Here is a 17,063-nt window from a genome sequence, read left to right as displayed (position 1 = left end):
ATTATTTGTTCATTTATTCATTGATGCATACTGTATTCCAGGCACTTCCAGGTGATAGATTAGCAACAAACAATATAAACTAGATCTCTCAAGATTTCCTCAAGGAACTTATACCTCAGTGGCTTCTCAGTATATGTCTGATTATTTGCAGACTTTTTACCATTACGTCTGAAACTGTGTATGGTTGCAGTTAAAAAGATATTGAGGACATTGAATACTAGGCTAAGGTGTTTATACTTGTTGGTAGTGGGGATGAGAGAGATATAATGGAAAAATTGATCTTGGGGTATGTATGAAGAATGAATTTGAGAGAATAGAGACTAACGGCATATAAATTGGCAGGAGGTTACTCCAGTGCTACAACTGTAAGGTGAAGAGAACTTGAAGTAAAATGTGGCAGTAGGAATAGAAAGAAAGAGATATATGTAGGAATTGCTGTAATGGAACTCTTAGGCTTAATATTCAGTGATTTTCTGTTCTGTGTCAAGCACCATTCTAGATGCTGGTTATGATAGACCAAAATAGTCAAAGTCCCTATATTTATGGACCTTATATTCTAATGAGGGAAGACAAATAGTTAACAAGTTTTTTTGTTTTAATCTTCAAGGGCAATGAAGGAAGTAAATAAGGTATCGTAAAGAAGGGGGCAGGGGCTATTTTAGGTAGAGGACATAATTAGGGAAAGTCTCTTTGAGGAGGCTACGTTTGACTTGAAACCCAATGGGGGGGAAGTTGCCAGACTTACAAAGATCCAGGTAGAGTGTTCCCAGCAAAGGAGAAAAAACATACAATGCCTTGGGGTAGGAGAAAACTTGATGTGTTGTAAGAATAAAAATCATGAACGGAGATCAGTGTGAAGAAGTAAAATAGCAGATGTAGGTGGGTGTCAGATTACTAGGGTCTTTATAGTCAATAAGTTAGAAGATAGTTGAAGGGCTTTTAATAGGGGATTTTTCATCATCTGATTTAGATGATCAAATAGAAATAATATAAATATAGAAGCTAATAAAAGAGTTAGCAACCCATAATGGGAAAGAGTTTATAAAGAAAGAAAAAAAAGGTCTAACAATCAAATCTTAAGTAGTATTCCAAGTATAGGAGGAGAAGGAAGGTTTGCCAAAGAGAAATAGAAAACTCTGGGTTGGATCAGATCATACCCTAGATCGGATCTTAACCTTATAAAAGCTTATCCAGTGAAGAGTTGCTGGAATGGTGAGGTGATGAAAATCCTGTTACATATGGAACAGTTGAAGGAAAGTGGGATTTAAAATCTATTAAAGAAGAGATTTAACAAAGATTTGGTAACTCTTTAAAGTTAAAAGGAGGAACACGTAAAACAAGAATTAAACTAGTGATGGCAATGAGATTTCCATTTGTGTGTATTGACTCTGATGGATCAGTAGTAACTTTCTGGAGCTCACTGTCAAGGTTTACTGGATGGGTCCTTGTTTATGCTGATCAAGTAGCAGTGTTTGCCAGATGCAAGGAAAAGGGGCAAGTGGTAAGCTGTAGTACATGTTCCTTCCATCCTTGGATTGACTGTATACTTTGTGGGTGTGGAAGACAAAGCAGAAGTCAATGATGGCAGATTTCATTTCAGTACAAAGAATAGTACTGTTAAAAAATGAACTGAGCTGCTGTAGTAAGTTCTCTCTCAGTAAAGTTTTTTTTTTAACTTTTTATTTTATATTGGGGTATAGTTGATTAACAAAGTTGTGTTAGTTTCAAGTGTACAACAAAGTGATTCAGTTATACATATACATGTATGTATTCTTTTTCAAATTCTTTTCCCAATTAGGTTGTTACAGAATATTGAACAGAGTTCCCTGTGCTATACAGTAGGTCCTTGATGGTTATCCATTCTAAATATAGCAGAGTGTACATGTCAGTCCCAAACTCCCTAACTATTCCTCCCTCCCACCCTGCCCCCCTGGTAACCATAAATTAGTTCTCTAAGTCTGTGAGTCTGTTTCTGTTTGTACATAAGTTCATTTGTATCTTTTTTTTTTTTAGATTCCACATATAAGCCATGTCATACAATATTTCTCTTTCTCTGTCTGACTTACTTCACTCAGTATGACAGTCTCTAGGTCCATCCATGTTGCTGCAAATGGCATTATTTCATTCTTTTTAATGGCTGAGTAATATTCCATTGTATATATGTACCACATCTTCTTTATCCATTCCTCTGTTGATGGACATTTAGGTTGTTTCCATGTCTTAGCTATTGTAAACAGCGCTGCAGTGGACATTGGGGTGCATGTATCCTTTCGGACCATGTTTTTCTCCGGGTAATGCCCAGGAGTGGGATTGCAGGATCATATGGTAGCTCTATTTTTAGTTTCTTAAGGCTCTCTCAGTAAAGTTGAATGAGCAACTCATATAAGAGAGATTTAAGGGAATTGTTGTATCAGAAAAAGATTACACTTCCAAGATTTTTTTCAAGTCTGATATTTTCTCTTTTTCAACTCTGATTTTTTTTCAGCTCTGATATTTGCTAGAACTAGCATTGTTACATGCTGTAAATTAGCTGTTTAAATAAATAGTTAGACCAATATAATTCAGTCAAGCCCACCAGAGAGGGAAATGCAGTTGAGGTTGTTAGTGTATATGGATATCGTTATATACATGTCTTGTTATATTTGCATCTTCCTTCTAAACTGTGAATACATGTAAATATTTATGACTCTAAAATGTTTCAGTTTCCATTCATTCTTAAATTAACAGTTTTGCTATAACATTAGTCTTGAAGCCAGACAAACTGGATTCATTTACTTATTAGATATTTGATGGTAGACAAGATACATAACCTTACTACTGGGCATTTATTTCACCATCTCTAAAATGGGGATAAAATATAATCCTTACAGGACTGTTAAGAAGAAATGCTTTGTGTTGCCTGGCACATTTAGCTACTCAGTGACTTTAGTTCTTTCTTTAGCCCTAGGCTGTGACGTGTGGCCATGAATTTGAGTATAATGGAAGAGCATGTTAAGTAATGGGAAATTAACTGGTTGAATGTCATTTTCTTTCATTTCAGAGCCTATTTAAAGTAATTATAGGATTTTAATGAGTGTTATGATCAAAATGAAATTTAAGACATTTATTGTTAAAGGGAAAATGGCTGGTTAGAAGATTTCTCTTGTAGCCAGGTTATTGTGTTAGAGTTTTGTATTTAAAATAGAACTTAAAAGTAGTTAAGTGTCTTGCCATCATTTTATAATTAAGGAAACTGAGAAACAGAGTGATTACATATTGATAAATTCCAGAGCTGGTACTAGACCTCGAGTGTCCTTCAAAATGCTGTTTCCTCTGTGGTGACTTGTACGAGATAGAAAGTTAGTGGCAAAAAGGAGGAAACAGCAGAAGACGATGAAAGCCTGGTAAAGAGAAAATAACTTAATATTACCCAAGCTACAAGCTTAGAAAACTAGAAAGACTGTTAACTGTTGATTGGTTCTTTTTACTTGCACTTTTAATCCTCACCTAAAATTGTTTTTCTTCTTCATGGCGTCAGACTTTCTTCCCACTTTGGAGTAATCCTCCCTTAAAAACGTTGAAGACACTGCATAGCTAAGTAAAGCTATTCTCCCTGAGGCCAGTTAGACCTTCTGGGTTCCTGATATGCATGTTATGTATCCCTAATTGGATTATAAGCTCCTCTTTGGAGGCCACATTCCTTATTGTGATAAATCCTTCTGTTTACACAGTACATTTTACTTTTCATGTGCTTTTTTAGTCTTTTACTTTATTCCTTATATTTATAGAATAGTTATAGAAAATGTTTATAGAAAATACTATTTTAAACTGACATGTTCATGCTCAGCATTTTGCCTCAAATGTCAAGTTTCTTTCCTATGACATTCTGGAACTAAGTTGTCTATACTGTTTCTATCCTTTCCAAAATACAAAAATTCATAGGTCTTTTTATTTATTTATTTTTTATTTTGGTCTTGCCATGTGGCTTATGGGGTGTCAGTTCCCCAATGAGGGGCTGAACCCGGGCCATGGCAGTGAAAGCCCAGAATCCTAATCACTGGGCCACCAGGGACCACCCAGATAGGTCTTTTTTGAGTTTTGAGATACTATAGAAATTATCTAGATCTAGGATGATCTAGAAAAATTCAGTTATGTTCCTGGGAGCTCAGGGCTCTGCAGAATTATTTCAGATGGCAACACAGACCCTTTTTTTTTTCTTTTTGTTTTGAGATTCTGGGTAAGATGTCATTTGGAATTTGCTGCTTTAAAAAAAAAAAGGTTTGAAAATTGCTGGTGTAATCCAGCCCCATCATTTTACAGATTAAAAAGGATATTATTATGGCCTAGGGGTTAAATAACTAGCCTAAGCTATAATCTAGGATTCTGAAGTGTCCTGTCAGTTCTGTGTTCTTTATGTTATCAGGTTACTCTTTTTATATTTTCTTATAAAATTTGGTCTTTCTTTATGTTTATTATAAACACAGTAGCTATGTAATTCCACATTTTTTCTGAATTCCCTCAGCCCTCCTGCTGTAAAAGTTTAATCCTCCCATGAGAGATTGAAATAGAAAGCAAGACCCTTTATATCTAACCTTTTCCCATTCACATTTCCTTTTGATTAAGTTTGCTAATGTAATAGAGAACCATCTTTATCAATATTAGAAACAGGATGAACTGAAACTTAGAAAAATTTTAGCAGGAGCCAGATCTGTTAAGAGCAGAGTACTAGAGAATGTTCACTGATCAATGGAAAAGGAAGAAGAGAACATCCAGGAAGTGAGAGCCAGTAAAAATGAAATAGGGTTAATAGATTAGAAGTAATAGTGACATTGAAAGACCAGTGAATGTTGAGGGACTAGAAAGAGTGAGCTAGTAGAATGTTAGGAGGTGATGGTCAGAGAGAAGGATTCAAACAGCTGAGATTGTGGAAAGATTGTAGATATTGGTAGGAGTGAGAAGCTAAGGTATCCAAGAACTCAAGGGATTCTTATTATTTATTGGTTTCACATTTTCGGAAATTGCCTATACATACTACTCTTAAACCATCCACACTCCTATCCTCATTCTTCCAAATAATTAGATTAAATCAGTAACTTAATGTTTATATTATTATGCTTTGTAAATATTGTTGTTACAGATGAACCATGTTCCTAACCATGATTACATTCTCTTTTTAGTACCAAGACCCCCTTTGGGCAAATAATTGCCCTTTTTTTAATTGTTTATTTTGTTTTGCTTTGCTTAGTTTTCTATACAGCTATCCTTTATCACCAGAATCTCCAGAAGGACTCTAGAATAACTCTATGTAGGCAGTTGTATCAGCAAGCTGTCAGTCATCCTTGGACCCACTCTACTCCCCAGCAACATCCTTTCTGGAGCCTTACATCTTTCTGCTCCAATTTAAATGACTGCTATATAGCTTTTATCTTTCACCATAATCCTATTGGATCACCTGAGTCTTGAATTTCTCTTTCAGATTTCTTGTTTTACTTCCTCATTTTGGTGGATCATATCCCACATTTACATGCTGAGAAAAGAGTGAATGAAAGTTTTAGAGATCTTGCATATCTGAAATATCTTTATTCTGCTGTCATGCTTGGAGTCTAGAATTCTAGGTTGGGGATTATTTTCATTAAGAATTTTAAGGAATTGTAGTTCTAGTATTGTAGTTGAGATTGCTTATGTGTCTTTGATTTCTAATCTTTGATTTTGATTTGCTTTTTCTTTTTTAAAGATTTTAAGATTTTTATCTTTTTTTCCCTGGGGTTCTGTGATTTCTTAATGGTGTACCTTAGGTGTAGGTGGTTTTCACTCTTTGTGATAGGTACTGTGTGGCACCTTCAGTTTTTTTTTTTTTTTTTTTTTTTTTTTTTTCTTTTTGTGGTATGCGGGCCTCTCACTGCTGTGGCCTCTCCCGTTGCGGAGCACAGGCTCCGGACGCGCAGGCCCAGCGGCCATGGCTCACGGGCCCAGCCGCTCCGCGGCATATGGGATCCTCCCAGACCGGGGCACGAACCCGTATCCCCTGCATCGGCAGGCGGACTCCCAACCACTGCGCCACCAGGGAGGCCCGCACCTTCAGTTTTGAAAGCTCATTCTTCAGATTTGAGAAATTGCATTTATTTGATAATTTCCTCTTCATTTTCATTGTCTCTCTTGCTAGTTGAACATTTGAGACTGATCCTCTGATTTTCTTATCTTTTATCTATTGTCTGTCAGTGTGTCTTTTTGTTCTGCTTTCTGGGAAAGTTTGATACGTTTGCCAAGACTTGATTGACAAACTTATATCTGATATTATATTTTTAATTTCTAAAAGTTTATTCTTTTAAATATCTTGTTTTCCTCTCATGGGGGTAATATCCTCTCTTACATTTTAGAGGATATCAGTTTTACATTTTCTTCTCCCTGAATTAATTGTCTTTATTTCTCCTGAGATCCATTTCATATTCTCTGTTTATCATATTGCAGATTTGGTGAAATGTGTGGCCATCCTTGGCTGTCTTAAAATGAGCCATTAAGAAAAAGATTGGAAGTTTTGTATGTGGGGCTCTTCCTTACCCAAGTTCTGAACTAGTTTAAAGAAAAAAAAAGGTGTGACTAATGAAAAGTAAAATGTCATTATGAGCTGATATTTGAAAGTGTGGTTGGGTGTGCAACAATAATGGGGCTATACTCAGTCCCTTAGATCATTGTGGGCTCCAACCCATATAAAACTTAAGGCATAGCAGAGAAAAACAAATTGTATACTTCCATTTAACAGCCCGGCTTGCAAGGAAAAAAGGAAGAAATGGACTGGATTATTCATGTCCAGTTTCTCTCCCAGTCTTTTATCAGATAACTCACTCCAGGAGACGAATAAGAGGGTTAAGGTAGAGATCCAGATATTTAGGAGAAGAATGAAAATTATTCCTCATAGAAACCATGATAATGAGCAAGATGCTTTCCTCCCTATAAAGGGATAAAAATGCATGCAAACATCTAAATGGGGTGTGAAACATCTTAATATAGAAAAAGCCATAGAATAGAAATACAAAGAAGTTTTAATTTCTTCCATGTGTGAGCTAACATTTAGCATATTACTGTTGTTTTTGGCTGTACCATGCGGCTTGCAGGATCTTAGTTCTCTAACCAGGGATTGAACCCAGGCCACTGCAGTGAAAATGCCAAGTCCTAACAACTGGACTGGCAGGCATTTCCCACATTCGGCATATTGTTTAATCTGAGATGCTATTTTTTGTTTGTTTGTTTGTTTTAGTATTTATTAGAGTATAGTTGATTTACAGTGTGTGTTAGTTTCAGGTGTACAGCAAACTGAATCAGTTATACATATATCCACTCTTTTTTAGATTCTTTTCCCATATAGGCCATTACAGAGTATTGAGTAGAGTTCCCTGTGCTGTACTGTCCTTATTGATCATCTGTTTTATATATAGTATTGCATACATGTCAATCCCCATCTCCCAATTTATCCCACCCCCTTCCTTACCCCGTGGTAACCCCCTGGTAAACAAATAAGTTTGTTTTCTACATCTGTAACTCTATTTCTATTTTGTAGATAAGTTCATTTGTACCCTTTTTTTAGATTCCACATATAAGCGGTATCATATGATATTTGTCTTTGTCTGACCTACTTCACTCAATATGACAGTCTCTAGGTCCAGTCCATGTTGCTGCAAATGGAATTATTTCATACTTTTTTATGGCTGAGTAATATTCCATTGTATATATGTACCACATCTTCTTTATCCATTCCTCCATGATGGACATTTAGGTTCCTTCCATGTCCTGGCTATTGTAAATAGTGCTGCAATGAGCACTGGGGTGCATGTATATTTTCGAATCATGGTTTTCTCCGGATATATGCCCAGGAGTGGGATTGTTGGATCATACGGTAGCTATAATTTTAGTTTTTTAAGGAACCTTCATACTGTTCTCCATAGTGGCTGTACCAGTTTATATTCCCACCAACAGTGTAGGAGGGTTCCCTTTTCTACATACCCTCTCCAGCATTTATTTTTAGATTTTTTGATGATGGCCATTCTGACCAGTGTGAGGGGTACCTCATTGCAGTTTTGATTTGCATTTCTCTAATAATTAGTGATGTTGAGCATCTTTCCATGTGCTTTTTAGCCATCTGTATGTCTTCTTTGGAGAAATGTCTGTTTGGTCTTCCACCCATTTTTTGATTGGGTTGTTTCTTTTTTTGGTATTGAGCTGCATGAGCCATTTGTATATTTTGGAGATTAATTCTTTGTCGGTTGCTTTGTTGTTCAAATATTTTCTAACATTCTGAGGGTTGTCTTTTAGTTGTGTTTATGGTTTCCTTTGCTGTACAAACACTTTCAAGTTTAATTAGGTCCCATTTGTCTATTTTTGTTTTTATTTTCATTACTCTAGGAGGTGAATAGAAAAAAATCTTGCTTCAATAAAAGAGTGTTCTGCCTATGTTTTCCTCTAAGAGTTTTATAGTATCTGACTTTACATTCAGAATGGTCTTTAATCCATTTTGAGTTTATTGTTGTGTATAGTGTAGGTAGTCTAATTTCATTCTTTGACATGTAGCTGTCCAGTTTTCCCAGCACCACTTATTGAAGAAACAGTCTTTCCTCCATTATATATTCTTGCCTTCTTTGTCATAGATTAGGTGACCATAGGTGCGTGGGTTTATCTCTGGACTTTCTGTCCTGTTCTATTGAGCTGTATTTCTGTTTTTGTGCCAGGACCGTAGTGTCCTGATTACTGTAGCTTTGTAGTATAGTCTGAAGTCAGGGAGCCTGATTCTTCCAGCTCTGTTTTTCTTTCTCAAGATTGCTTTGGCTATTCGGGGTCTTTTGTGCTTCCATACAAATTGTAAAGTTTTTTGTTCTAATTCTGTGAAAAATGCCGTTGGTAATTTGATATGGATTGCACTGAATCTGTAGATTGCTTTGGGTAGTATAGTCGTTTTCACAATGTTGATTCTTCCAATCCAAGAACATGGTATATTTCTCCATCTGTTTGTGTCATCTTTGATTTCTTTCATCAGTATCTTATAGTTTTCTGAGTACAGGTCTTTTACCTCCTTAGGTAAGTTTATTCCTAGGTATTTTATTCTTGAGATGCTGTTTTTTAACTTATAATGGAGCTATAATAATACTTACCCTTTTTACCTCTTTTGCTGCTTCCCATTCTATTACTATCAAATGACACATCGTATCCTCTGAGGCTATATGAGTTCTCTGAGCCAATGAGCTATATATATAATTGTCTTTTCCCCCCACCCCTCTATCATCTCTTGACCACCAGGCACTTGCCAGTATCCTTAAGGACTTTGGTTCTTCACTCCAGCATCCCATCATCATTATGGGGGATTTTAAACATCTAACGATCTAAACAACAACCCATTTAACATATTATTTCAAACTTCTTTGAATGCGTCAACCCCAGTATACCTTTGCTCCTTGTCATTTTAGCAATGAATTGTTCTGAAATCTTAAATTTAGTATCCTAAACTGTTACAAAATCTGCGTAAAGCACTTAGTTTAACCCCTTGTACATAATGGTTTTGCTGTAAATGATAGCTTATGTTATTATTGTTACTCCTCTGGCTCTTTTACTTCTTTGTTACCACACAGCTAGATGTTTGGTCAAACATTTCTATTTCCTTGATTCTTCAGAAAGTAGTTTAGGAAGGGGCCATCAGAAAATTTCATTTTCTTCTCTGTTTACCCTAAAACTATTGTTACCCTTTACCATTTCCTTACTGATGCCCCCACAGCATCCTTCAACCTTGTCTTTATAGGTGTGTAGGTCTTGGTTGGGAAATAAGATACATGATTAGAAATAGGAACTGTATGTGTATATACTGAGGCAGAAAAGTTCATAATAGGTTTGGAATAATAGTGAGTCTTTGAAACTTTTTCTAGGATGTGAATTGATATAGGGTGCAGTGATATATAACTGTTAAAGCACTAAATAGTTTGTATCACAATTGTTTACTTTTCTTTTCTGCTCCCACATCTGTAGGGGGCAGACTTTTCAAGCAGAGGTCATAGCTTTGTATTCTCCATTTTCTCAGTCTCGCTCTTCTCTGTGTTTCTCCTTTTCCCAAAAGATCCTAAGGTTTCCTTCTTTTTGTCACATTAGTTCCAGCTGAGAATCACCCTCATTGAACTCCTGAACTGAAAACAGATATTACTGTTTCCTGAGGTGGTAGTTTTCTCTTTGCCCCATAGTAGATTCTGATGGCCTCCCTTCCCTGTCCTTCTCTTTGTCTCTGGAGGCTGATAGCTGCGGGTTTGAATCAGTGGGCTCTGACATGAAAGGGGAGACAATGTTAGAAGATCTAAGGGCAGGAGGAGAGGGTAATCAGGGTGTTTGTTTCCTTCTCTCCTTCCCTTTTTTACAGCAGTGTTCATCTATGGCTGCAGTTCCTGTTTGACAGTCCCTTTTCCAAGATCCAGTTCTCACTGAATTCTGGTAACTGTTTCTTCTTGCTCATTCCGGCTAGGAGTGGTAATAGATTTCTACTATAGCTAATCCTCAGATACTTCCCATCCTTGTTGATTCCTTAACCTGAATCTTACCTTCATAAACAGCCAATTTTTAAAACTTAAACTCTTTTTGAGTGTGCAGTCTCTTTACTGCTGGGATCCTAGTTGATGTTTCCCAAGCCTGTGTTGTCCTCAGAAGCCCATAGAAGACCAAGTAATCAAAGGAGGAGACCAATTAATGTGACACCTGACATGTTCACCTTTACAAATCTCACCTTTCCTTGGCTTTTGAATTTTCCATGCTTTGAATAATTTTCTCTCTTTTAGTAGCTGCAGAAAATTTGCTTTTTGACCTTTCTTTCCTTTTCAGCAGTGAAACCTGCCTCTCATTTTCACCTATCAGAGGTTCCCAAACTTTCTCAATTCACAACATCCTCAGTGTTCCAGTAATTCTTTTACAGCGCGTCTCTAGGCCAAAAGAAATACCCCGTAGTTCCATTTATTAAGAAGTAGTTACTGTGAACTCCCTGACAACCAGTGGTTAGGACTCCACGCTCTCACTGCCTAGGGCCCGGGTCCTATCCCTGGTCAGGGAACTAAAATCCCACAAGCTGCATAGTGTGGCCAAAAATTAAAATTAAAATTAAATTTAAAAAAGAAGCAGTTACTAACTGAAAAGCTTGTGCACAGCAAAGGACACCATCAAGAAATTGAAAAGGCAATCTACAGAATGGGAGAAGATATTTGCAAGTCATCTATCAGATAAGAAGTTAATATTGCAAAATATATAAAGAACTTGCACAACTCAATAGCAAGAACAACAAAAAACAAGTAATCTGATTTAAAATGGGCAAAGAAACTGAATAGACATTTTTCTAAAGAAGATATCCAGATGGCCAACAATTACATGAAAAGGTGCTCAACATCACTAATCATCAGGGAAATGCAATTCAAATCCACAGTGAGATATCACATGTTAGCATGGCTGTCATCAAGAAGACAAGAGATAAGTGTTGGCGAGGATGTGGAGAAAAAGGAACCCTTGTGCACTGTTGGTGGGAATGTAAATTGGTTCAGCCACTGTGGAAAACAGTATGGAGGTTCCTCAAAAAATTAAAAATAGAACTGCCATATGATCCAGCAATCCAACTCTTGGGTATATATTCAAAGGAAATGAAAATAGGATATTGAAGAGATATCTGCACTTCCATGTTCATTGCAGCATTATTCACAATGACCAATATCTGGAAACAGTCTGTGTCCATCAAAAGATGAATGGATAAAGAAAATGTGGTATATATATACCATGGAATATAATTCAACCATGAGAAGGAAGGAAAAACTGCCATTGTGACAACATGGATGGACCTTGTGGACATTATCCTAAGTGAAAGAAGTCAGACAGAGAAAGACAAATATTACATGGTATCATTTACATGTGAAATCTTAAAAAGTCAAACTCATAGAAACCAAGAGTAGAAAAATGGTTGTATGGAGAGGTTGGTAAAAAGGTACAAACTTTCAGTTATAAGATAAATAAGGTCTGAGCATCTAATGTATAATGCAATGTATAATGGTGACTAGTTAATAATACTATATTGTGTGAATGAAATTGCTAAGAGAACAGAACTTAAATGTTCTTACCAAATATAAATATTTTGTGTGTGTGCGTGTGTGTAAAATAGGTGATAGGTGTGTTAATTAGATGGGAGGAATTCTTTAGTAGTATATAGTATATATGTATATGTGTATCAAATCATCATGCCAACTACTTTAGAAAAAGTAGTTACTATTTACTTTTGGGCCTTACAGAGACTTCAGACAAACCATACAGATTCCTTAGTTCTACCACAGTTTCTTCTTTGATCCTAGGTTCAGATTCATAATAAGACAAAATGAAACACAAGTTGGGACAGTTTGCCAGTATTGTCAATCTGTACTTAGCTCAGATCATACTGCTCAGCTATTTTGGCAGTGGTTTTACTCCATGTAGAATTTTGTTGCTCTTGAGGTTTGACATTACGTACAAACATGCCCTTGCTTTATGGAATGGACCTGCTTCATCTGGAAAATTGCCAGCAAATGAGCAGTCATACTTGCAGTTTAAATTCAATAAATATCAGCGGCATTTCCCTATATAGAGGGTATGCTTTTCAGATACTATATCCCTGCTTTACTGAACTGCAGTAGATGTTAGGAGTTAAAGTAGGATTGGGGTTCCATGCAACAGTGTTATGAGTAGACATAAAATATCTTAATGTGCTTTGGACTGTAGCCACTCTCCCCCCTTAAATTGTAGAGAGAGTGATACAGGGAACAGTGCAAAGTAACAAAAAGTGAAGAGCTTTATACCTAAAATTTCATGTAGAACTCCAGGAAAGCTAATGTAGGCCTTAGGATAACCTTCCATCCCAAATCTCAGGTGTTTCTAACATACTTCAGGTTGAAGAATGGAATAAACAGAGGAAAGAGAAATGGGTTAATATGTGAGCTTTACCAGAGTGGCTAGAAAAAATATAAAGGAGGTGATTTGACCTTCTCTCATCCAGAGAAAGATATACTCTTACAATTTTAGCAGTGTGAAAAGTATAAGAACTTTTAAGAATTACTAATTTCGTCCCTAGCATCTATACCACTTGCATTTGCCTGATCCATAACAAGTTTTCCTCCCTGATACCGTGGAAGAAGATAGGAGAAAGTAGACCTCTCCTTTTCTAATCTAAAATAAAGTAGTCTAAATTACCAACCCCTGGTTCAGGTATGCAGTTTATTTCCCAAAATAACTGTTTTCAAAATACTTAAAATTTTAACTTGAATGGAATATTATAGCATTAATACCCACCACTTCTAAATGCCATTTGCTGATCTTAAAATAATTATCCTCTACTCATCCTTACCCTTTCCTGACAAGTATTCTCTCCCATAGTAATTATTTATCAGAGAGAAGCAATGAGGTAGGAAGTCCTGAGCTCATATACTCACTGCCAAGATATCTTTTTCTAGTCCTTTTTTTCTGTCTATGAGACCCTTTTGGCACATTGTGTCTTGACTCATTTTTTTCATGTTCTGTTTTTTATAAGTGTTTTCTGTGTTCATTTGCATCAATTAGTTTTATTATTTAAAGTCAAATGGTTTTTTATTATGCATACTAGAAGCTTAGATAATAAGATGCATAAGTTCACAAATTGAAAGTTTTTATATGAAAGAAGTAATTTATTACTTTGTTGAGCCTAAAGGGAAAGACGTTTATCTCTTTTTGTGGGTGATCCACAAAATCCTGAAAAACAAAATAATGGAGAAGTCTTATGCTTTATAATTAAAATATATGCAGATTATGACTTATATGTAGAGGTCAATTTATGGCTTGACCTCCAGCTTATAAACTGTGTTCTACAAGTACATTTAATAATTGATGGTTAAAACCTTAAATATATTTTCCACATAAGCATTATTTTTAATGACTACAGAATGTTCCCTCATGTAGATATGGTATAATATACTCCTAAGTTGTCCCTGGTTTTGGGGGGGCTTTTTTGTTTCGTTTTGTTGTGTTTGGTGTTGTAATAAATGAACATTTTTCTGTATAAAACTTAGTTTCCTGTTTGCTACCTACCTACGCAGACCCCTGTAATCACTGGTCCTATTACCCAGTGGTATTCTTTAGAAGATTAAATGACCTAACATTCTTAAAGTGTTTGGCATAGTGTGTGGCACACTGAAAGTGGAGAATAAATGCTATTCACAGACCTTTTCCTGATCAACATTGGGATAAAGAAATAAGAAGGTTTGAAATAGGTTCTTTGAGGTGAACATTGAAGTCTAGCAACAGCACAGCCTATGAAGCCAATAGGAGAAGGAAAATCCAAAAGATTGAAGCTCTGAGATGGAAAGAGTTTCGGTGGTCATTCATCTGTATTGATTGTTCCCAGTTGTGTATTCTTTATCTAAAAGGAATACCTTAACTGGAGAATGTTGGAATATGAATGTCTTCCTTTTAGTTAAAATGTGTAAGTTTGTTAAAGTAATATATAATAGAGAAACGTTATAAAAGCACTCTTTAAAATAGTGCAACCGTTGTGTATGTTATCTTTGTTTATTGTATTTGTATTTTATATATTTTGTAATATTTTATTCACATGTGTGTCCAATGATGTGTTCCCTGTTTTCTTTATTTTTTGTTTAATTATTCTAGTCACGTGAACTGGAAATTTCAGTTTATTGGCGTGATTGGCGATCTCTGTGTGCGGTAAAATTTCTGAGGTTAGAAGATTTTTTAGACAACCAACGGCATGGCATGTGTCTCTATTTGGAACCGCAGGGTACTTTATTTGCAGAGGTAATAAATGTATTTTATTAAATACGCATAACTACCATTGAAATTATATATGTAGGCAACATGATGTAGAAGTGGGAAGAGTATTAGGCTGAATGGCAGACAACTTGAATTCTTGGCTCAACTCTGCCACTAAATAGGTATGTTACCCTAAGACAAGTCATTTATCCTCTCTAGGTCTGTTTTCTCATCTAGAAAATGAGCAGATGGAACTAAATTATATCTCAGATTCTCTTAAGTTTTCAAACTTGGAAGTTTATTGAATTTCATGAACCATAAATCTAATGCTATAGTCATGTCAACTTGAATATTCTTCACTGCAGGTTACCTTTTTTAATCCAGTTATTGAAAGAAGACCAAAACTCCAAAGACAAAAGAAAATTTTTTCAAAACAACAAGGTAATTACTGAGAAATCAAGTACAAAGTGTTTTGGTGTTACCTTAACTACTTTAAACATGTATATACTAATTAAAAAGTGATATCCATCTTTTCTTTTTGTTTTCTTCTTATTTGTTCAATTATTCTAAATTTTGTTATGGAAAATTTGAAACATGCATAAGTATAGAGACTAGTGCGGTGTGCCATCACTCAGCTTCAACAACAGTCAGCTTATGTCCAATTTTGTTTCATCTATGTTCCATCACTCACAACTTCCTCAGATTATTTGAAGCAAACCCAGACATCATATTGATTCATCCATAAATATTACAGGTAGTATCTCTAAAAGATAAGAATTCTGTTTTTAAAACCTTAACCACATACCATTACTAGACTTAAATGAGCAATTCCTATGTATTTATTTTTAAAACTGATTTTGCTTTTTTGTACTAGCCTTTAATAACAAATAGTTAGGAACTGTTTTTTTAAGTGACAAATATTGTTTTTTCTTCATAAATTATAAACCGATGAATATGAATTCTTAAATTATGGCTTTTGGTAATATATTAAAAAAATACTTGTTCTGTTTTCTTTATTTACAATATCCACAGGCAAAACATTTCTCAGAGCTCCTCAAATGAATATTAATATTGCCACTTGGGGAAGACTAGTGAGAAGAGCTATTCCTACAGTAAATCATTCTGGCACCTTCAGCCCTCAAGCCCCTGTGCCTGCTACAGTGCCAGTGGTTGATGTACACATCCCTGAACTAGCACCTCCAGCTAGGTATGTGTCTTAAGATTTTTAAGCGTTGCTTTTATAAAATAGTTATTGTGACATTTGTACATATTGATTACAGTGAACCTATTAAAAGTCTCATTTTTTCCAAATAGTATTTTGAAACTAGTGCTCTGCTTACTTTTAAAACAATAAAATTGTTTGCCTTAATTGTAAAGTTATTTAAAATATATACTTTTGATTACTGCCTTCGGTGAATTGCTTTATCTTTTATAAGTGAATCTGCAGTAACCAAATTGGACTTTGATCTTGAACCTGAGCCTCCTCTGGCCCCACCACGTGATTCTTCCCTTGGAGAAATAGATGAATCTGCTGAATTAAGAGATTTGGATACACAAGGACAGGTAAGGCATTTTAAACCTTGTATAATTCCTTTTCACCAAATGAATTACCAGTAAAAGCATCATAGTGAATGAGATGTTAAAAACATCTCATTTAACATTTTAGTTAAAAAATGCCTGTGTGAACTGTGTTGTTTATGTTTCTTGTGAATGAAACATAAAAACCTCTGGATGCTCATGAGCCAGGAGAGATGGAATAGGCTGCTTAATCTAGGAGCATAGGAGCATGGTTGATATTGGATGACATGTTGCCTGAAACACTGTGCATCTTCTAACTAGGTTAACATGATTTTTGAAAATGCATGTAAGATGAAAGTAATGTATTCATTTTTTTATATTGAAATATGGTTGATTTACAACATTGTGTTTCAGGTGTACAGCATAGTGATTCAGTATTTTTTCAGATTCTAGTTCATTATAGGTTAGTACAAGATAATGGGTATAATTCCCTGTGCTGTACAGTATATCCTATTGCTTATCCATTTTATATATAGTAGTTTGTATCTGTTAATCCCATACCCTAATTTGTCCCTCCCACCTTCCTCCTACCCTTGGTAAGCACAAATTTGTTTTCTAAATCTATGAGTCTGTTTCTGTTTTGTATTTACATTCATTTGTACTCTTTTTTAGATTCTACATATAAGTGATATCATATACTATTTATTTCTCTGTCTGACTTATTTCACTAAGCATAATATTCTCTACATCCATCCATGTTGCTGTAGAGGGCATTATTTCATTCTTTTTTTGGGGGGAGTAAT

The 17,063-nt window shown here is 35.5% G+C and overlaps 1 protein-coding gene across 5 annotated transcripts in view; it reads left to right on the top strand.

The window, feature by feature from the left end:
* Nucleotides 1–17,063, top strand: part of PKN2 (protein kinase N2) — a 162,702-nt gene that overhangs the window by 89,445 nt on the left and 56,194 nt on the right. For all 5 annotated transcript variants that reach the window (XM_081224101.1, XM_081224100.1, XM_081224099.1 and 2 more), the window contains 4 exons: nt 14,644–14,787; nt 15,108–15,183; nt 15,775–15,949; nt 16,179–16,305. In XM_081224101.1, the coding sequence (XP_081080227.1) occupies nt 14,644–14,787; nt 15,108–15,183; nt 15,775–15,949; nt 16,179–16,305 (522 nt within the window). The remainder of the gene's footprint in view (nt 1–14,643; nt 14,788–15,107; nt 15,184–15,774; nt 15,950–16,178; nt 16,306–17,063) is intronic.

This window comes from Mesoplodon bidens, assembly GCF_964165515.1.
Source record: "Mesoplodon bidens genome assembly, chromosome: 2".
Taxonomy (NCBI): Eukaryota; Metazoa; Chordata; class Mammalia; order Artiodactyla; family Ziphiidae; genus Mesoplodon; species Mesoplodon bidens.
The sequence above is the reverse complement of the archived record's forward strand: the minus strand, read 5'-3'. Positions and strand labels throughout refer to the sequence as shown.